Raw genomic sequence first — 22051 nt, 5'->3', positions numbered from 1 at the left:
CACCACAGTTCAAAAGCATCAATTCTTTGGTGTTCAGCTTTCTTCACGGTTCAACTCTCACATCCATACATGACCAATGGAAAAACCATAGCCTTGACTAGACAGACCTTTGTTGGCAAAGTAATGTCTCTGCTTTTTAATATGCTGTCTAGGTTGGTCATAACTTTCCTTCCAAGGAGTAAGCGTCTTCTCTGACATAGATCATACCAAATGTATTCTTAGTCTCCCAAGGCAATAGAAAAAGTACACAAATGAGATCTAATCAAAGCTTTTGCAAAGCAAAAGAAAGAAAGAAAAGAAAGTTTAGTTGCTCAGTCATGTCCGACTGACTCTTTGCGACCCCATGGAGGCTCCTCCGTCCATGGGATTTTCCAGGCAAGAGTACTGGAGTGGGTTGCCATTTCCTTCTCCAGAGGCTCTTCCCGGCTCAGGGATCGAACCCGGGTCTCCAACATTGTAGACAGACGCTTTACTGTTTGAGCCACCAGGCAAGTCGTTTGCACAGCAAAGGAAACCATAAAAAAAAAAAAAAAAAAAAAAGACCACCTACAGAATGGGAGAAAATACGTGCAAACATAAATGGGCTTAATTTCCAAAATATACAAACAGTTCATAAAACTGAACAATTTAAAAAAAAAAAATCCAGTTGAAAAATTGGCAGGAAACCTAAAGAGATTTCTCTGAAGAAGAAATACAGATGGGCAATAGGAGAGGAAAGGATGCTGAATGTCACTAATTATTAGAGAAATGCAGATCTGAAGTACAATGAAGTACTACCTCACACAGGTCAGAATGGCCATCATCAAAAAGTCTACAAATAACACATGCTGGAGAGGGAGTGAAGAAAAGGGAACCCTTCCTACTGGTGGGAATCTAAGCTGGTGCAGCTACTATGGAAAACAGTATAGAGTTTCCTCAGAAAACCAGAGTTACCATATGATCCAGCAATCTCATGCCTGCACATATATCCAGACAAAACTATAATTCAAAAAGATAACTCCATCCTTATGTTCATAGGAGCACTATTCATAATAATGAAGACATGAAAATAACCTACATGTCCTCTGACAGATGAATGGATAAAGAAAATGTGGTATATATACAACGGAATACTAGTAAGTGGTTTAAAAAAAAAAAGCCACATAATGCCACTGGCAGCAACATGGATACAAACAGAGGCTACCATACTAAGTGAAGTAACAGAAACAGAAGAACAGGTACTATATGATACCACTTCTGTGTGAAATTTGAACACAACAGAACCTAGCTATGAAACAGAAGCAGAGTCGTGGCCACAGAGAACAGACTGGTGATTGCCCAGGGGGAGGAGGCTGGGAGAGGGATGCTCTGGAAGTTTGGGATCAGAGACAGGAACTAGTATTTGCTGTGCTGTTGTGTAGACACTATGTCGTGTCTTTGCGACCTCGTGGACCGTAGCCCGCCAGGCTCCTCTGTCCAAGGAATCTCCCAGGCAAGAAAACTAGAGTGGGTTGCCATTTCCTTCTCCAGGGGATGTTCCGGACCTAGGGACAGAACCTCTATCTCCTGCTTGGCAGGCAGATTCTTTACCACTAAGTTACATGGGCAGCCCAAACTAGTATATATAGAGTAGATAAGCAACAAGGTCTTACTGTATAGTACAGGGAACTATATTCAATCTATCTTGTCATAAATCATAATAGAAAAGAATGAAAAAGAATGTATAACTGTATCATTCTGCTATACACCAGTAATTAACACAACACTAAGTCAACTATGCTGCTACTGCTGCTGAGTCGCTTCAGTTGTGTCCGACTCTGTGCGACCCCAGAGACGGCAGCCCACCAGGCTCCCCCGTCCCTGGGATTCTCCAGGCAAGAACACTGGAGTGGGTTGCCATTTCCTTCTCCAATGCATGAGAGTGAAAAGTGAAAGTGAAGTCGCCCAGTCGAGTCCGACTCTTAGCGACCCCGTGGACTGCAGCCCACCAGGCTCCTCCGTCCATGGGATTTTCCAGGCAAGAGTACTGGAGTGGGGTGCCATTGCCTTCTCCGAAGTCAACTATACTTCAATTTAAAATTTTTTTAATTTTTAAAAAACGAATTAATCTTTGATACACCATTACGTATCTGAAATTATACTCAACCTCAGGAAGTTAGAACATAAAAATTAACAAAATGTTTGTGCTGATTATCAGATCAACAAAAAAAATTCAATTAATTAAAAAAAAAAGACAAGTGGGTAAAAATGGGGGCGAAATAAGCGCATAAGATATGGAGAACAAGTTAAATACTGCATCTTTTGACTCAGTTCTGATTAGTAAGAGGAGGAATATTTGCACCTCACATCACACATAGAGGACTAGCTCTTACACAAAAAGAAAAGAACTCCTAAAAAACTGTTAACAAATGCCCAACGTTCCTAGCAGAAAATAAGTAAATCACATGAACATGTGGTTCACACTAGAGAAGGAAAAGCCAACAGTTCTTAAACATATTAAAAGATATCATTCCCCTGGGAATTCCCTGGCAGTCCAGTGGTTACAACTTGGCAAGCTCATTGCTGGGGCCCTGGGTTAGATTCCTGGTCAGAGAACTAAGATTCACAAGAAGCATGGCATGTGCAAAAAAAAAAAAAAAAGAAAAGAAAACATTTGACCTCCACCAGGCACATCCAAGTTAAAGTCACAATAAAATGGCTTTTCACCTAGTGGGTGAGCATGAATTCCTCAGTTTGAGATCTCTCAGCTAAAGGGAAACCGCCACTCTCATCTGCAGACAGTGGGGGCGGAAATGATTTCAGAAGCAGTGGTCACTTGCTGGAGGTTCTGCAGGTAGAGCCTGCACGTTTTCTGGTGCGAGACAGGGAGCAGCTGAGAGCTCCTTCAGGTTTTTGGCAAGAGAATTCCCTGACTACGGGGAAGAGCGCAAGGGGCAGATCTGCGGGAGAAAACCAAGACGTGGGGCTGTGCACATGTGAGTCTTCGAGACCTGCCGGGCATTCAAACAGATGGTCGAGCTGACTGACAAATCAGACAACAAGCCAAAGAGAAGCAGCCTGCGAGATGGGAGGTGAACCTTTCTCACCAGGACTGCCTTGCAGTCTTCAAAACCTCAGAATTCTCAGGGCTGAAAAAGGTAAAAAAGCTCAATGTTCCTATCTTCGTTTGTATTACTTTTCCTCCTCAACCTTAGGACACTTCTGTGCTCAGTATCAAGTTCCACCTGTTTCCGCAAATAGAGATCAGAATTTGCTGCTCCTGTATTAAAGCACTATAGATTTTTATTCTTCTCAAGTCAAAAGCAGGTTTTTTTAAAAAAACTAACACTTAACATGCTTCAGATGATTTCTCTTTTGGAACTACAGACAGTATGTCATTGCTTTCCTCCTTCAGTTTCATCCTGAGTCTCTCACTATTTAGAAATCCCTCCCAACAATTTCATTCAATGGCAATATCCACTGAGAGTAATAGCCAATGATACCACAATTTTATTGGTTCAATTTCTTCTATTTGATCTCTTCCCATAATTATCTTAATAACACAACTTCTAGGTTAGTTTCGTTGATCTACATTAGTCTAGGTTCTAAAAGAAATATAAAAAGGGCCCCACTACCAATGAAGAATAAAGTTAGACAAAGTAAAATATGCCATGAGTTACGAGTCTTATTTTTAGCTTTATCTTCTGAATTTACCTTTAAGGAGATTTCTTTACTCCTTTCTTGGCTTAGAGAAGCAAGAGCACTGACAGAATTAAAAAATGTAACTGATACAAGTTAATATCCCCACCCACCTCTGAATATAGAGTCTAAGATGGACATGTGCTCCAGGGCAACACGGAGCCCGAGGTGTGACAGGCCCCCCTGGACTAAGTTCAGAGCATTTACTTCTAAGGCCCTAATTCAGAAGGCTATAACAGGAACAAAAGCTAACCTTAAGAAAATCTACTACAGTGTGAAATGAAATATTACTGGGGAGAAGTGGAGAAAAGGCTACAGAAAGAATGAAGAGGATGAGCCAAAGTGGAAACAACATCCAATTATGGTTGCATGTGGTGCTCAGATGTTGTAAAGACTATATTGCATCAGTTCAGATCGGTTGCTCAGTTGTGTCCGACTCTTTGCGACCCCATGCAGCACGCCGGGCCTCCCTGTCCATCACCAACTCCCGGAGTTCACCCAAACCCATGGGTAGACTCTTCAAATGGAGAGCTCCCCACTCGAGGCTGTACAGTGGGGCTACAGGGTTCATCTCATAATGTCAGAGGTTTAAGTCTTCTCGCTACCTAAGAGCTGAGAAGGACAGCTACCCAGGCATAACCAGGAAAACATCAACACAGTTTAAAATCTCTACTTTTATTGTTCAATAAAAACTGACACTCTAAAGCATCAATTGGAAAACTTGCTTCAATTTCTACCCAACTAGTGAAGTTAAGACTACAAAGAATTTACTTTCTCTGTGGTGTTACACAATGACCCATATTTCTCAGCAGTAGCTGCTCAGGACCCAGACGGGGGACTGCTAGTAGGAATGACCAAACTATGGCTAAAGAACGGCTGCACCTATATGTCAAGCCTCCTCTGAGGAAACCCCGTTATAAAAAGTGGTAGTGAGAGGATATTCAGATACTTACCTGAATACTTGAAGCAATAAGAAGGTGAAGCACTTCCCCAGTAGTCCAGTGGCTAAGACTCTGCACTCCCAACTAAGGGGGCCCAGGTTCGATCCCTGGTCAGGGAACTAGATCCCACATGCTGCAGCTCAGAGTTCGCATGCCCAAGTAAAGAAACTGCATGCTGTAACCAAGACTGAAGACTGTGCGTGCCACAGCTAAGACCCGGAGCAGCCAAATAAATAAATATTTTTTCGGAAAGTGAAACACGTCCCTAGAGCAGCAGCATCAACATCACTTGGAAACTTGTCACAAACGTAAATTCTGTGGCCCTCCTCCAGACCTATTGACTCAGAAACTTTATCAATCATGTTCTGATAAGCCCTCTGGGGGATCCCAATGCATGCTAACACTGGAGAACCACGGCTTTGTGAAAAGCCACAGATATCCATTCAGTCCATATTCTTTCCACCACAAAGTATTCGGGACCTTCTTCTGGGAATAACTTGTCTACGTCAACATTAAGAACTAAGTGAATATAAAGCTGTTTCAATTACAAAGTCTTCACCAGTAACCAAAATTCACTTAATAGTCATTCCCTTATGTAACAGGATTGTACATCTTTTTAACAGTCTAGGATAGCTCTGGCTCCAGTACACAAACATGCTCCACAAATCCACTTATCTTCACATACATTCATTACACTTTTGTGTACAGTCCATACATCTGAATATACATATTTGTGCACTCACACACACACATGCGTCCATGCAAAGGCTCAGGGTTCATCAGATGCCCATTTTAAGACTCAGCTCTGACTGGGCCTTCAGGGACAAGCTAGGAGGCAGGACTGTAGGTTGCAGAATGTATTTGTCTAAAATCTGAAAACGCCAGCCACACCATGGAAACAGCTCTGATACACAACAGTGGCCCACCCTGCACTGCTCTGGAGCTTCCCTATCTAGTATACTGTCGCCTTGGCTGGTGTCTTAGCTTCCTTCTGCTGCTGTAACAAATTACCACAAACTCAGTGGCTTGAAAATTATACAAATTTATTACAGTTCTAGAGTTAAAAAGTCCAAAACGGGTCTAGTGGGCTACAGTGAGGCTGTCAGCAGGCTACATTCCTTCTGGAGGCCGTAGGGGAAAGCTACTTCCCTGTCTTTGTCTACTACTTGAAGCAGTCTCCACCGTTGGTTTGTGGCAATCTTTTTCCCTCCATCTTCATCTCCCTCTGACACCTGACTCCCTTGCCTCTTTCTTTCAGTTCTAAGGACCCTTGTGATTTCACTGGGCCACTGGATAATCCATAATAATCTCTCTTTCAATAGTTTTAATTAAATCATACCTGCAAAATACCATTTGTTATAAGGTGCTTTCCAGGTGACACAGTGGTAAATAATGTCCCTGCCAATGCAAGAAGCGAGAGATGTGGGTTTGATCCCTAGGTTGGGAAGATGTCCTGGAAAAGGAAATGACAACCCATTCTAGTATTCTCACCTGGGAAATCTCATGGACAGAGGAGCCTGGCAGGCTACAGTCCGTGGGGTTGCAGAGTCAGAACCAACTGAGCATCTGAGCACAGCACAGCAATCATACCTGCTAACAAACCTGGCAAAATTTCTGAACTGGTAGGCAGCTATCTAGTCCCAGGGCTGCATTCTAACGGTTTGTAAAAACTGCTCATCTTACCTGCTACGTGAAACTCCAACATGTCAGCCAAGATTAGTAAACTCAGTCTTCCAATACAATCAGAAACCATTAAAGCTACTTAGTTATAAATAATAGTAAAAACAGCAAAGGCTAGCGTTGTGTTTCCTTTGTAACTCAATTTAATTCTCACCTACCTTAGGTGGAGGTTATTATATTAAAGAATTTGCTGAAATGAGCAAGCAGTAGAATGGGATCCAAGCACAGGCCCAGGCCCTAGAGACAGCTGAGGACACTCACTCACTCTATCACACACAGTCACTGTAACCAACAGAAACGTTTAAAGGAACAAAAGGTATCTGAATAATGTTTGTAAGGACATCCCTAGGGAGCCGAGGTGCATATACCCTGGGCACTTATTGAAAAGTAGGGATGCCAGCTTCTACCATCTACTTTAGGAATGGAAGTTCTCTCTTCCATTGTATCTTTTAGTGACAAGACCATTAGATTCATCACAACTATGCTTAAGTATAGTTCAGTCACCACAGGAACCAATAAGTTTATTGCAATAAATAAAATATTAACAATTTTTTTTATATACGAAGAGTGTCATAAAACAAGATTACAATCTTCACAGGTGTCTATAAAGGGTTCTAATTCAATCGCTACCTGGGCTGAGCAAGCAGAACTAGACAGCTGTGAAAAGAGCTTCATTGTATACCCTCCCTTTTGATCTTTGAACCATGTATATAAATCATCTAGTTAGACTGTTAAAATTTTAAATGGTGACAATTAACTCAAAATTTAGAAAACACTGGAACTATTCTAGTAAAGAGACTTGGTGGTTAAGAAAATTGGATTTGGAATCAAACCTCTGGGATTAAATCTCTATAAAAACTATAGTCAATCAAATAGGATAACTGGAGAAATAACTGTATCATTTTTGGTAAATAAGGCAACATTTCCACAGCAAGTCATTTTCCTTTGGTAGAGCTTAAGAGTTAATTTGAACATAAGAAAATTAACTTGTGAGCAAATCTGAATAAAAATCTAACTTCTAAAAACCAGAAGACCGAATAAAAAATTATGTCAACACTTAACAGTCACACCATCAAAGCTGACGCATAGATGATACTACACTAAAATGGGTCATTCAGATACATTTTGCATACTTTGCAGGAACTTTTCAGGGTAGTCACATCCAGCTCTTTGAGACCCTATGACTGTAGCCTGCTAGGCTCCTCTGTTCACGGGATTTCTTAAGCAAGAATACTGTAATGGGTTGCCATTTCCTCCTCCAGGGGATTTTTTTCCCGACCCAGGATTGACACCCATGTCTCCTGCATTGCAGGTGGATTCTTTACCACTAAGCCACTTGGGCAGACATGCTAGCTAAAAAATAATCACAGGATTCTATTGGAACTCCTAGTTAAAAATTAAGCAAGCCCGATTTTCATTTTCCACATCTACACCTGATTCTTTTTATATTTCAGGAAAGGCTTCTGTAAAAAATCAGAACTGTACATGTACAACTGAGAATGTTTCCTTTTGAAAGGTGAGTCTGATCAGCTTACTTTGCTGAGGGATCAGATCAAGATGGCGGAGAAATAGGATGTGGAGCTCACCTTCTCTCACAAATACAAAAAAAAAACCATCTACATGCAGAACAGTTCTCACAGGACATCTACTGAATGCTTGCAGAAGACCTCAGACTTTCAAAAAGGCAAGGAAATCCCAAATAACTGGATAGCACACACAGAGAGAAAGACAAAGGGATCTAGATAAGACCTGCACTGGTGGGAGGGAGCCGTGGAAGAAGCACGGTTTCCCAACACTGGGAAGTCTCCCTGGTGGGGAGATCATCAGACAGAGGGGGAGCTTTGGAGCCTCAGAGGAGAATGCAGCGACTGGTGTGTGCAGTGCAAGACTGGGAGAGACCTGCACAGAGGGCTGGTGCCCGGAGCAGCGCTCAGCAGCCTGAGACGCTCAGCAGCTGGGGCAGACTTGGGCTGGGTGCTGGGGCGCAGGCTTCAGAGGTGGGTCCCGGAGAGAGTATGACAGCCAGCACACACTGAGGAAAGAGGCGGCAAGCATCCAAACCGAACTGCACACCAAAAAAAAAAGAAATTAAACCAACACAAGCTACAAAGAGACACTGCCACATATAAATAGCCCTCCAAGGCCACAGTAGATAACTTTCTCCTAAACTCATAGAGTAAGAGAATATAAGTAAAACGAAGATGCATAGAGAGTCCCAAATAAAATGAACCCAAACAGACTCATACCAAGACATACAGTATTCTAAAGACAGCAAAAGAGTTCATTACAAGGGAACCCCCAAAAAGCTATCAGCTGATTTCTCCACAGAAACACGGGAGGCTAGAAGGGAGTGGCAAAATATATTCAAAGTCTTGAAAGGGAAATATGTGCAACCTAGAATATTCTACCCAACAAGACAATCATTTAGAATGGAAAGAAAAATAGAACTTCTCAGATAAGAACTACTGAATATAGTAATATTAAGCCTATCCTAAAAGAAATATTGAAAGACCTTCTCTAAATATAAAAGAAACAAGAAGACAAAGGAAGGAAGAAATTACAACTGGGAAGTAAATCACTTAAATTAGCCAGTATACAGATCAAAAAGAAAAACCTACTTATAAAAGTGAAGATAAACACATGGAACAGAAGAAGAATAAAGATGAAGGCATTACAAAAGGACCCCAGGGACTTCCCTGGTGGTCCAGTGGCTAAGACTCTATGCACTGGGACTCACTCCCTGGTCAGGGAACCAAGTCCCATATGCCACAACTAAGGATCCCACACGCCACAACCAAGACCCTGAGCAGCCAAATAATACATATTTTAAAAATAATAAACAAAAAAGGACATCAAAATCATAAAATGTGGGGAGCTCCCAGGTGGTCTAGCACTTAGGACTCGGCACCTCTACGGCCGGGACCTGGATTCAAGCCCTGGTCAGGCAACTAGATTCTGTATGTTGCAACTAAGAGCTTGTATGCCACAACTAAATATCCCACACGCCTCAACTAAGACCGGGCAGTTACATAAAAACATTTTGGAGAAAAAAAAAAATCATAAAATACGGGGAAGGAGAGTAAGAAAATGGAGGTTCTTCTTCTTTTAAAAGCATGTGTTTGAGCCTATATGAATATCAGTGTAAAGCAAGCAGATACAAGGGGTTAACATACTTGAAAAACAGGGCAACCACAAATTAAAACAAACAATAGATTCACAGAAACCAAAAAGAAGAGAAAACAAGCACAAAAGGAAATCATTAAACCACAGAAAGAAACAACACTTCAATTGGAAAACTAGGTTTAAAACAGAAACAAATACATATGTATCAATTAGTTTAAATGCCAACAGACTGAATGTTCCAATCAAAAGAATGTGTGGCGGACTGGATAAAAAAAAAAAAAAGAGCCTGGGAATTCCCTGGCTGCCCAATGGTTAGGACACCATGCTCTCACTGCTAAGGGCCCAGGATCAGTCCCTGATCAGGAACTAACATACCACAAGCCACATGGCGCAACTAAAGAAACCCCCTAAAACCAAGAACCTACAATGTGCTGCCTACAAGAGACCCCCTCTTAGGGCAAATGACACACACAGACTGAAAGCGAGGGATGGAAAAGGATATTTCATGCAAACGGAAGTGACAAGAAAGTGAAGAGAAGCAATACTCGTATCAGACAAAACAGACTTTAAAACAAAGGCTATCGAGAAGGACACTATAGGGTTTCCCTGGCAGCTCAGTGGTAAAGAATCTGCCTGTCAATTCAAGAGACAAAGGTTCAATCCCTGATCCAGGAAGATCCCACTCGCTGCGGAGCAACTGAGGCCGTGCGCCACAGCTTCTGAGCCTGCATGCAGCAACCACTGACGCCCGCAGGCTGTAGCGCCCGTGCTCTGCGGCAAGTGAGGCCACCTCAGGGAGACGCCCGTGCCCCGCAACCAGACAGAAGCCCGTGCAGCAGTGAAGACCCAGCATGGACAGAAACTAACACCATTTTAAAAGCATACTATGTAATAATGAAGGGAGCAATGTGAGAAAACCTTTCACACTCACCAAGATATATACACCTAATACAGGAACACTCACATACGTAAAATACTAGTGGACATAAAGGGAGAGATTTATGTAAATACAGTATTAGTAGGAAACTAACATCCCACTGGCATTAACGAACATAACTTAGAAACAGAAAAATCAATAAAAATAAATCAATATCAAATAAGCTGATTTTTAAAAAAATCAATTATACGCTAGAACAGTTAAGACTTGATTATTTTCAGGACATTTTTATCCTCAAAACTCAAAATACAGTTTTTTTCAAGTGCACATGGTTCATTCTCTGCAACTGACCACATACTAGGGCACAAAACAAAGCTCAACAATTTTAAGAGTATAAGCATTATTTCAAAAATCTTCTCTGACCACAACAGAATGAAGCAAGGAAGGAATCAACCACATGAATTGAAATAAGGGAAAAAAATGATTTCATGCAGACTAAACAACACACTACTTAAAAAACAATGGGTCAACAATGAAACCAAACAGGAAATTTAGAGGAAACTGATATGACAATATAACCATACAAATGTGTGGGAGGCAGCAAGAGCAGTTCTGAGAGGGACGTTCCTAGCAATGCAGGTCTTCCTCAAAAAAACAGAAAGATCTCAAACAACCTAGCCTATCACTTCAAAGAGTTAGAAGAACAAACAAAACGTAAAATCAGCAGAAGGAACCAACCAAGACCAGAGAAAATAAACAGACTGGAAAAGACTCACTGAAATGAAGAGCTGGTTCTTCGAAAGCCTAAACTACAGTGACAACCCTCTGACAAGGCTCACCAGGGAGCAAAGAGGGACCCACACAAACAAATAACAAATGAAAAAGAACTCTCAACCGATACCACAGATATACAAAAAAGCTAAGAGAATACTATGCCCAATTATATATGCCAAAAAATTCAACAACCTAGAAGAAATGGACAAGGTTCTAGAAACATACAGCCCCTGAAAACTGAAGCAGGAAACACAATTTGTACAGAACCTTCACTAGAAGTGAAACAGAATTTGTAATTAAAAAGAACTCCACAAACAGAAAGTACAGGACAAGATGGCTACCAAACATACAAAGAACTTACACCGATTCCTCTCAAACTCTTCCAAAAGACTGAAGAGGAGGGAACACCCCCACAGACATTCCAGGAGCCACCATCACTCGATAACGAAATCAAAGATCCCACCAAAAAAGAAAATTATAGGCCAGTATCTTTGATGAATTTACACGCAAAAATTCTCAACAAAATATTAGCAAACCAAATCCAAGAACATATAAAAAGGAATACACATCATGACTAAGTTAAATTCGTTCTAGAGTCACGAGGATGGTTCAGATATATGCAAATCAATGTGATACATCAACAAAAGACAAAAGCCACATAAGAAGCAGAAAAAGCATTTAACTACCATTCACGATAGACACTCTTACAAAAGTGGGTATAGAGGGAACATATCTCAACGTTATAAAGGCACTGACGACAAACCCACCGCCAACAGGATAGTCATTCACCATTGCGAAAAGCTGAAAGCATTCTTGCTAAATTCAAGAACAAGGCAAGGATGCCTACTCTCACTAATTCTACTCAACATAGTACTGGAGGTACTTGCCACAGCAATCAGAAAAGAAATAAAAGCTGTCCAAGTTAAAGGAGAAAAACTAAAACTGTTACTATTTGCAGATGACATGATACTCTATACAGAGAAGCTTAAAACCTCCACATACAAACTGTTAGAATAAATGAACTCAGCAAGATAGCAGGATACAAGATTAATATACAGAAATCTGCTTCATTTCTTTACACCAACAATGAAATATTAGAAACAGAAAGTAAAGAAAAAATCCCATTTAAAACTGCATCCAAAAATCTTAGAAACAAATGTAGCTAAGAAGGTGAAAAACCTATATGCTGAAAACTATAAAACATTAATAAAGGACTGAAGATACTTCAAAGAAATGGAAAGATATCCCATGCTCCTCAATTAGAAAAATTAATGTTTTAAAATGGTAATAACTACCGAAAGCAATCTTCAGATTTAATGTGATCCCTATCAAATCACCCATGACATTTTTCACAGAACTAGAATAAAAAAAAAAAAATGTATATGGAGTCATGAAAGACTCAAAATCGCCAAAGCAATCCTGGGAGGGGCGGGGGTGTGGGGAAGACAGGCAGCGTAACTCTATCAGACCTTCAGACAATACTACAAAGCTACAGTAATCAAAACGATGTGGTACTGGTACAAAAACCGACACATATATCAATGAAACAGAACAGAGAACCCAGAAATAAATCCACATACTTTCAGTCAATTAATCTTTGACAAGAGAGGCAAGTGTACTCTTTAGCAAGTATACTGAGCAAGTTCAGCTGCGTGTAAATCAATGAAGTTAGAAAACAGCCTCACAACCTGCAGAGAAATAATCTCAAAATGGCTTAAAGACGTAAACATAAGACATGACACCATAAGACTAGAAGAGAACACAGGTAAAACATTCTTTGACATAAATCATACCAATGTTTTCTTAGGTCTCCCAAGGCAATAAAAATAACAAAAAAACAAATGGGACCTAATCAAACGTACAAGTTTTAGCACAGCGATGGAAACTACAAAAAAAAAAAAGACAAGACAATCTACAAAATGGGAGAAAATAGCTGCAAATAATGCAACCACAGGGGTCAAATCTCCAAAATATACAAACAGCTCATACAACTCAACAACAACTAAGACAACCCAATTGAAAAATGGGCAGAAGACCTTAAAAGACATTTCTCCAAAGAAGACAGATGGCCAATAGGTATATGAAAAGATGCTCAACATAGCTAATTATTATAGAAATGCAACTCAAAACTATGAGGTACCACTTCAACCAGTCAGAATGGCTTCAAAAAGTCTACAAAACAACAAATGCTAGAGAGGGTGTGGAGAAAAGGGAACCCTTCTACACTGTTGGTGGGAATGCAAATTGGTGCAGCCACTATGGAAACAACTGAAGGGATTCACACAAAATCCTGGGTTCTGAACCTTTTTCAAAATATGCTAGGCAATAAATGTTAGGAGACAAATCTGTGAAAGAATTGATAGTCATGTAAGTTTAAAGTGTTATAATTTCTTTAAAAAGGTGTATAAAAGTAGAATTTATGATTACTCAAATGCATTAATGCTTATTCAAATGTACCTTTTCAAAAATGCAGCCTACATGCAATTTATTTTTCTTTTTTTCTTAAAATGTTGGGAGAAATCAAGAGGTAAATTACCACAATTCTACAACCAGTAACATACTCATCGTTAATACTGCAAGGAGCAGAGTCAAGTCCCAGAAAGTCATCTGCACTTCTAATATGGATTATGGTCAACCTCAGGTGTCAGCTAGGAGAACAGAAGGAAGCCTGCTAGGGTCATGGAAATACTGGACAGAGGCGGTATTTTTGAGGGAATAAACTATGTATAAATTAACTGACTTACACATTTAAGACTTGTGGGGAACTAACTCCCTTAGTGGTCCAGTGGTTAGGGGTCTGAGCTTCCAATGAAGGAGGCAGATTCAAGCCCTGGTCAGGGAACTAAGATATCACATGCCATGCTACAAATACTTGTACCCACTACTATAGATACTTCAATATTAACAACCATTTAAGTAATAAACAATTTATTTGTTTAAATCTAAGCTTGATCAAACTAACATTGAGTGAGTTTATCAGCTGCTCTATGCTTCAGCTTTGAAAATCTGTAATGGATCAGTAACACTTCCTGGGTTATTGTGGAAGTGAGACAATGCATCCGTAGTATTTAGTACACTGCTTCATGTAGAGTAAACACTTGGTGAACGCAGGTCTAATACATTATCACTACAGACGGTGGACTGCACCTTCTATCAATGTGACATGTCTTTATCCAGTTTAATAACAGTCATAAGGTACAGACATTCTGCCAGGCCCAAAGACAAGCACATCCGAAGTTCTTTATATAGAAGGTGAGTTTCCATGGGCTCATTCATCCCATGGTATGCACCTTAACTTATTCAACTTTTCCCTAAGTAAGAGAGGTTCCAGTTACTTCCTTTTTTCTCATTAGAAACGAAGCGATAATGAATGCCCTCAATCTCTACACTGTCTCTGCTGATCTTTTCATGTCTAAAATAGATTAGTGCATAAACTATTACGGTTCTTTCAAATATGAAACTTAAGTCTCAAATAACTGAATGCCTACCCATCAAAATCCTAAAATGATATATTAATACCAAAATTAACAGTATCGCCAGAGGCTACAGATTAGAATTACCTGAAGAAAAACCTCATAAATTCTAAATTTGTGTGTCAAATGAAAATTCAGAAGCTTAAAAAAACGTTTTCTTCCACATCTTACAATAATCACTAACTAAAGTAGTCTAAAATCTATAGCTCTTTCCAAAAGTTTGAGGAAATTAAAGATTTTATTTATTGACAGAAAAGCAATCACAAAATACCCTTAAGTGAAAGTCACTCAGTCATGTTTGACTCTTTGCAACCCCATGGACTATACAGTCCATAGAATTCTTCAGGCCAGAATACTGGAGTGGGTAGCTGTTCCCTCCTCCAGGGGATCTTCCCAACCGAGGGATCAAACACAGGTCTCTTGCACTGCAGGTGGAGTCTTTACCAGCTGAGCCGCCAGGGAAGCCCAAGAATGCTGGCGTGGGTAGCCTAACCCTTCTCCAGGGCATCTTCCCAACCCAGGAATCGAACCGGTGTCTCCTACATTGCAGGTGGACTCTTATCAGCTGAGCTACCAAGGAAGCCCAACTCTTAAGTGAATAGATGTTAATTCCCATTTTGCTGTAATAAAATAGATACACACACAAAGAAACACACCTAGGATGTAACTGCTTTTCTTGAGAGGGATGCAACTAAAGTCCAGTTTCAGCTTTATCCCTTGACATATGCAATTTTTCTACAATGAGTATATACTATTTTTCTAACCACAAAAATGTTCAATTCTTTTTAAAAACAAGAGTCCAGGACTTCCCTGTTGGCTCAGGGCTAAAGAATAAGCCTGCCAATGCAGGAGACACAGGCTTGGTCCAGGAAGATCTCACATGCCACAAGGCAACTCAGCCCGTGCTCCACCACTACTGAGCCTGTGCCGCAGAGCTGAGGAACAGCGCCTGGACCTGAACACTCCATGGCCCGCGCTCCCCAGCAAGAGGAGCCGCTGCAGGGAGAGCCCGAGCACTGCACTAGGGAGTAGCCCCTGCCTGTGGCAACCAGAGAAAAGCCGGCGCAGCAACAAAGAACCAGCACAGCCAATTAAATTATTAAAACAACAAGAAAATCAGAGCCCCTCAAGCTTTCAGCACCCAACAAATGAGCTCCTGTATAACCAAGTGCTTCTGTTACCACCGCAGGCCACACTGGCCAGCGCTCCGGCTGCTCAGTACACCTCAAAAAGAAATTCTTCGCCCTTTCTAACGGTGAACCACCCCACATCTCTATTTGCTATTCTGCCCACTCTCACTTTCAAATCGGCAAAACACAGCCTTCTCATTAAGCGGAAACAAGATTTAACACAGTTTATTTTAGCCACAGACTCCACTTTGGTGCAGTCTATTCTCAGCACAAATCTGCTTCATGCCCGAGACCAAGTCCCTTGCTAGCTGGACTTCTGATTCATTCTCAGGTTCCACACTGAAACCATGTTCCTAAAAATAACTGACATCCTTTCCTACCTGCTTCTCCTTCAGATTTTGTCTTGAAAACACCCCATAACACATCTTGGTCCATGTCCTCTTTATGAAATCACTTTCCAGACTACTGCTTTGTGGGCTCACAGTAAAACGTTCTACAATTTTTGTTAACTGAAACTGTCTGAGAGAAGGAATCTAATTTTCTATTATTGCCACGAATCCAGGCTGTGATGCCAAAAGGCCATTTTGGACCTCCGCGCACCCTTACGTCAGAGCGCGGCGCGGCCATACCGACCTTGGTTCAGGTACGTGAGCGTCTCGTCGTGCAGCTTCACGGCGGGCGATGTCGCGGCACACATCACGTACTGGAAGGGTGGGTGTTTGGTCTCGTCATCCAGCGGAAGGCTAGAATCTTCCTGCTTGAAAATGGGCAATGCCAAGACATCGCTGCAAAGAAAACGCAACACTGACCTTACTCGGGGTTTAAACTACTTAAAAACATATAGAAGTATTTAAGGGTAGTTTCTTTTAAATTTCAAGATCAGATATTATCAAGAGGGACCTCCCTGTGGTCTAGTGGTGAGGGTCTGGCACTTCCACTGCAGGGGTCATGGGTTCGGATCCCCAGTCAAGGAACTAAACCCCGCATGCCGCTCAGTCGCCCCCCATATGTAGAATAAAGTAACTATTAATGCTAATTTGGCACCCCCAAAAGATAGCTTCAATAACCCATATCTCTAGTGGGAGAGAGAGGAGTGGGTGGCTATAATTAGGCAGAAGTATTAAAATGAGAAATATTTAAAGTAAGCAGTATTTAATAGTTAATAAAGTCCAAACTACTGATAATGAGATCAGGCTAATAATATATCTGGTACTCAAAAAAAAAATTATATCAAAAAATTATTTAAAAACTTGAAACTCATTATTTCTATTAAAAAGAGCAAGAGTATGGAGCCACCTGTTTTGAAAGGTAGGTCACCCTGGCACCATGAAATTACAAAGAAGCATTTGATTAAAATAGTACTTTATAAAAAGGTCCCTGCTAGGCTTAGCCAAGTGCTGAGAGCATAAAGCTTCACACTCAGTCTAAAACAATGGCTTCTTCTGAGAAGCAAACAGTAGCAGTATAAACAGCTGCTATTTTTTCCCCCCAAGAATAAGTTGGGGCATTGATCAGGAGGGGGTGGTGGGGATCTTCTGGGGGTACTGTCTATATTCTGTTAACTTGGGTGGTTAAACACACATGGATGTATTTGGTTTGCCTTAAAAAAAAAAAATTGGCTATCTTTTACATACCACAAAATTCACCCTTATAAACTGTATGATTCAGTGGCTTTCAGTATCTTCACAGAGTTATGCAGTCTTCACTGCTATCTAATTCCAAGACATTCTCAGCACCTCAGAAAGAATTCTCATACCCCTAGCAGCCACTCTCTATACCCCTACCCTACCCACCACCACCCAAGCAAACACTGACCTGCTTGTCTCTATGAGCCTGCCTATTCCAGATATATAATGCAAACAGAACCACGTGACCTTTTGTGACTGGTTTCTTTTATTAACACTTAGTGTGTTTTCAAGGCCCATTCATGTTGTAGCATGTACAGTACGTCATTCCTTCCTATGGCCGAATGATATTCCATTGTATGACTATACCATATGCTAATTATCCATCATCGGACGATGGACCTTTGACTTGTTTCAATTTTTTGGTTATTAACGAATATGCTCCTATGAACACTTGTATATATTCTGTGTAGACATGCTTAATTCCTTTGGATTTATATCTAGAAGGAGAATTACTGGGTCATATGGTAACTCGTATATCTACCTTTTTAAGAAACTGCCAAACTGTTTTTTAAAGTGGCTGTACCATTTTATGTTTCCACCATTAACATGTGAAGGGTAGGGTTTTGTTTTGTTTTGTTTTTTAAGATAATTTGCTGAGCTGTACATTTATATCTTGATGACTTTTCTACATCCATTTCTCAATAAGAAGTAAAATATCCAAATGAATAACTACTATAACAAGGACCTCAAAGAACTGCTTATTTGTTCTCATGAGCTGTTAACTGACAGATATCTGGCTGGCCCATTTTAATTAAATTCAACTTTAAAAAAAATGTGGAAATAAATGAAATGAAAGGGAAACCCTGTATTTCCTCTTCCCACATACGTTTCTATTAAAGCACCAGACTGATTATTCAGGGACTAAATTACACACTAATTCTCCTCCATTTTATACCTAGAAAATGTCAAAACACTTCTAAGCCAAAAGTATAACTGAGGAACGCATAGTTAGCAATGGTCTCCAGCCCTCTTCTAGAACAGAGATATAAAAACTTTTCAGGAAATTTACAAATGGTACTTTAAGACTCAGGGCAGCTCTCTTTATGAAACTATAGCAGTCAACTATATACAGCTCCACAGTAGATTAAAATAAAAATATATTCTATTTCACATATATGTAATTATTTAAAGTTTTCTGGGTGAGAGAATTTCCCGGTGGTCCAGTGGTTAGCAGTACTCCATGCTCTCACCGCCGAGGACCAGGGTTCAATCCCTGGTTAGGTAACTAAAATCCCACAAGCCGTGCAGTTTGGTCAAAACAACAACAAAAAAGTTCTCTTGGTGAGAAAGGAAAAAAATGAGACGAGAGCTATAAATCAGATGCTTTAGTTAACCATACTAAAAAGTGTCATGGAGAATAATTTTAAGATCTTAATGCTAACTGCCTTGGTTGATCATTACATACTTAAGACATCAGATTGCAGACGACTGGCTATTTATAAATAAACTGCTGCTGCTGCTAGGTCGCTTTAGTCGTGTCCGACTCTGCGACCCCAGAGACAGCAGCCCACTAGGCTCCCCCATCCCTGGGATTCTCCAGGCAAGAATACTGGAGTGGGTTGCCATTTCCTTCTCCAGTGCATGAAAGTGAAAAGTGAAAGTGAAGTTGCTCAGTAGTGCCGAACTCTTATCGACCCCATGGACTGCAGTCTACCAGGCTCCTCTGTCCACGGGATTTTCCAGGCAAGAGTACTGGAGTGGGTTGCCATCGCCTTCTCCGAATAAACTGCTACATACCGTAAATAAAATTATATTTGCTTCAGATCCTAGAAGGCCACCACCATTATATTCCCTTGGTTATGGTAGCTCAGACAGTAAAGAACTGCCTACAATGCAGGAGACCCAGGATCAATCCCTGGGTTGAGAAGATCCCCTGAAGAAGGGGCTGGCTACCCACTACAGTGTTCTTGCCCGGAGAATCCCCACGGACAAAGGAGCCAGGAGGGCTACAGTCCATTGGGTTGAAAAGAGTCGAACACGACTAAGTGACTAATACTTTTATTTCCATAGCTTTCTATGCTTTTGGTAGGTGCTAAAAACTCCTGAATAAACATAAACATGTAGAGATCATCTGCTGATGCAATCCCAATTTACTTTTTACTTTATTAGAAAGACAATGCATTCCAACCAACACAGCAGCCAGAATGAGTCTCTTCTAATAGAAGTCGGACCATTTCATTCCTTTGCACTCTCTCAATCACCTCACTTTAGAAACCAAGGTCCCTGGAAGGACCTGGTTCAGTCACGCCAGCCTCCTTCCTCAACTCTTCCGGGGCCTTTGCACTGGCCCTACTCTGCTGATGTCCTCCTGGCTCACTGCATTCAAATGTCACCTTTTCAATGACAACTGTAATCCTCCATGGGTACTCGCAGCTGCTCCTTTCCTGCTCTATTTCTCCACAAAGCATTTCACTTTCCAACACTATACCAGACTTACATTTGTATCCCCCGTAAGTATAACTACCCCCCAAATTGGTTTCTCTTCATAGACTCAAACCCAGCATCTAGCACAAAGGAGCTCAAATATCTGCTAAACTGATGAATGCACTGCAGCACTGATATTCAATCGTTACTGAAGTGAAAAGCTAGCTCTCCAGACAATTTGAGATCATAATTTCTACCAGGATGAGCCGTAAGAAAAGTTCTGGTATTCAGTTGATTTTGTAACCTCATATTCCAGGCAGGTAGGTCTCCAGGCAGGGATCTGACAAGCAAATGAAAAGACACACAAGGATTCCAATTATTCCAAGTAATCCTGAAATGCCAGTATCCAAAAATATCCAAGCACACAAAGACAAACACAACTTTAGGCGCAAGAACCAACAGCAAAAACAACAGATGGCATATACCCAGTTCCAGATCCTGTCTGTTGGCATTCAGTGCTTTCCTGACTCCGCTGCAGAGGGTTAGAGGTCTGAAGACTACACATATAAGACATCTTGCCAGCTGGAATCTTGTTAGGTTGCTCTGAAGGGAGATAAAGAGGGAGTGGGAAAGAGCAGAGGCAGGCAACCACAGCTGCAGGAAAGTTCAAGGCAGCAGCAGCCATGCCTCCAACAGCAAGCCCTTCTCCCTGAAGCCTTCTAGCACTTTCACAATCAAATACTTCACTAAACCCTTCTCTGCCTGAAACAGCTCTGTGGGTTCTATTTTCCTGACTGGACACAGACCAATACCCACCAAAGACTTCAAGATGCCAGAATTACTGAACCTATATGATAAAATTAAGCTTACTTTGTTTAAAGAAATAAAGAATGAATATTTAACAGTAAGATTACACAGAAATGAAGAGTATATAAGGAAAATGGAACATAAAAAGTTATCCAGAAGGCAGCACAGAAAATGCTGAAGAGGTGTTAAGAGAGAAAGGGAGAAGATTTTACACTGAAGTGTCAGAAGAGGAAAGAACAGGCAGAGGCAGGATCTGATATAAAGGCCCAGTAAAGTCCGGACCAATGAAGTAACACTAAATCGCTGATTAAAGAACCCAAAATAACCAAAGTAAGATAAGCAGTTTTCGAACCAGCACCCAAAAGCACATCAAGAAAAACTTGTAAGCCAGTATGTGTGTTCATATTTCAAAAGTCCAATTTTTCCAGTAAAGTACCAAGTATGGAAATTCCACTTAAAGTAGGCACTGGCAGGAAGAGTCGTGGGTCTGAGATGGGGCCACCCCATCCTTAAGCAGAGCTGGAGAGGGACTGGGCGAGGGCACAGAGGTGAGACCACCAACCAGCAAAGGGATGCGCTTGAGTGCGGAGGTGGTGCGCTTCCTTAGAGCCCCCTGCTGTTACCTAAGGAAGCATCGGATTTAAGCGGGGTTCCGGTCGTGTTAAAAAAGAGGACAGGGGAATAAAGCAAAAGGGGGCTAGAGAACAAGGGTATATGTGGGCAAGTAAATACAACAATTGACCAGGAAAATTTAAACTGGTTGGGGAAGAAAACAGGAGCTCAAAAGGGTACGTGTGTGCGTGCTCAGTCACTCAGTCATGTCCGACTTTTTGCGACCCTATGGACTGTCCCAGGCTCCTCTGTCCATGGGATTTCCCAGGCAAGAATACTGGAGTGGGTTGCGATTTCCTACTCCAGGGGATCTTCCTGACCCAGGGATCAAACCCAAGTTTCCTGCACTGGCAGGCGGATGGATTCTTTACCACTGAGCTACTGGGGAAGCCTCTTCAAGAGGGTGAGAAATTGTGATCTGAGAGCAGTGGTTGTATTAATAAATTTTAATGGGTCCAATGATGGCAGAAGGAGGGTAATGAGGGAGAGAGTGAAGGACAGGGGGCAGCAGGTGAACTCTGAATCTGAGATTGCAGGTGGGTCGCATGATGGGTAAATCCAGGTCTAATGTATGACCACAGGATTCAGTAGCTGAGATAATGTCACTGTAAGAAAGATACTCAAGGAACAGAAGTGTCAGGCTGCTGGTAGGCCTATTTGAATATCTTCTGAAATCACCATGAATGAACAGACTAGTTGTGTTTACTGTGACAGTGAGCCAGGATCTTGAATTTTTAAAATAAGGAATGACCCCCAAACCAGATGACTGCAATCACTGAGGACCTGGTGACAATCAGTGGCGTGAAATTCAAAGCTGGGGGTCTTGCAGAAACAGTCCGGAGGCAGCTGTGAGAAGCCGGAAGGGTCCCTCCCCAGGCTCCTGGGGCAAGAGCTGCTGCTGCTGCTGCATCGCTTCAGTCGTGTC

At 41.3% G+C, this 22051-nt stretch overlaps 1 protein-coding gene across 2 annotated transcripts in view; it reads right to left on the bottom strand.

Annotated features, from left to right (window-relative positions):
- UBP1 (upstream binding protein 1) overlaps positions 1-22051 on the bottom strand; it is a 64715-nt gene that overhangs the window by 31351 nt on the left and 11313 nt on the right. For both annotated transcript variants that reach the window (XM_040246306.1, XM_040246307.1), the window contains exon 2: positions 16289-16440. In XM_040246306.1, coding sequence (XP_040102240.1) covers positions 16289-16440 — 152 coding nt within the window. The remainder of the gene's footprint in view (positions 1-16288; positions 16441-22051) is intronic.

The sequence above is a fragment of the Oryx dammah genome, unplaced genomic scaffold (genome assembly GCF_014754425.2).
Source record: "Oryx dammah isolate SB20612 unplaced genomic scaffold, SCBI_Odam_1.1 HiC_scaffold_9, whole genome shotgun sequence".
NCBI classification, from domain to species: Eukaryota; Metazoa; Chordata; class Mammalia; order Artiodactyla; family Bovidae; genus Oryx; species Oryx dammah.
This window is presented reverse-complemented; position numbering and strand designations above follow the sequence as displayed.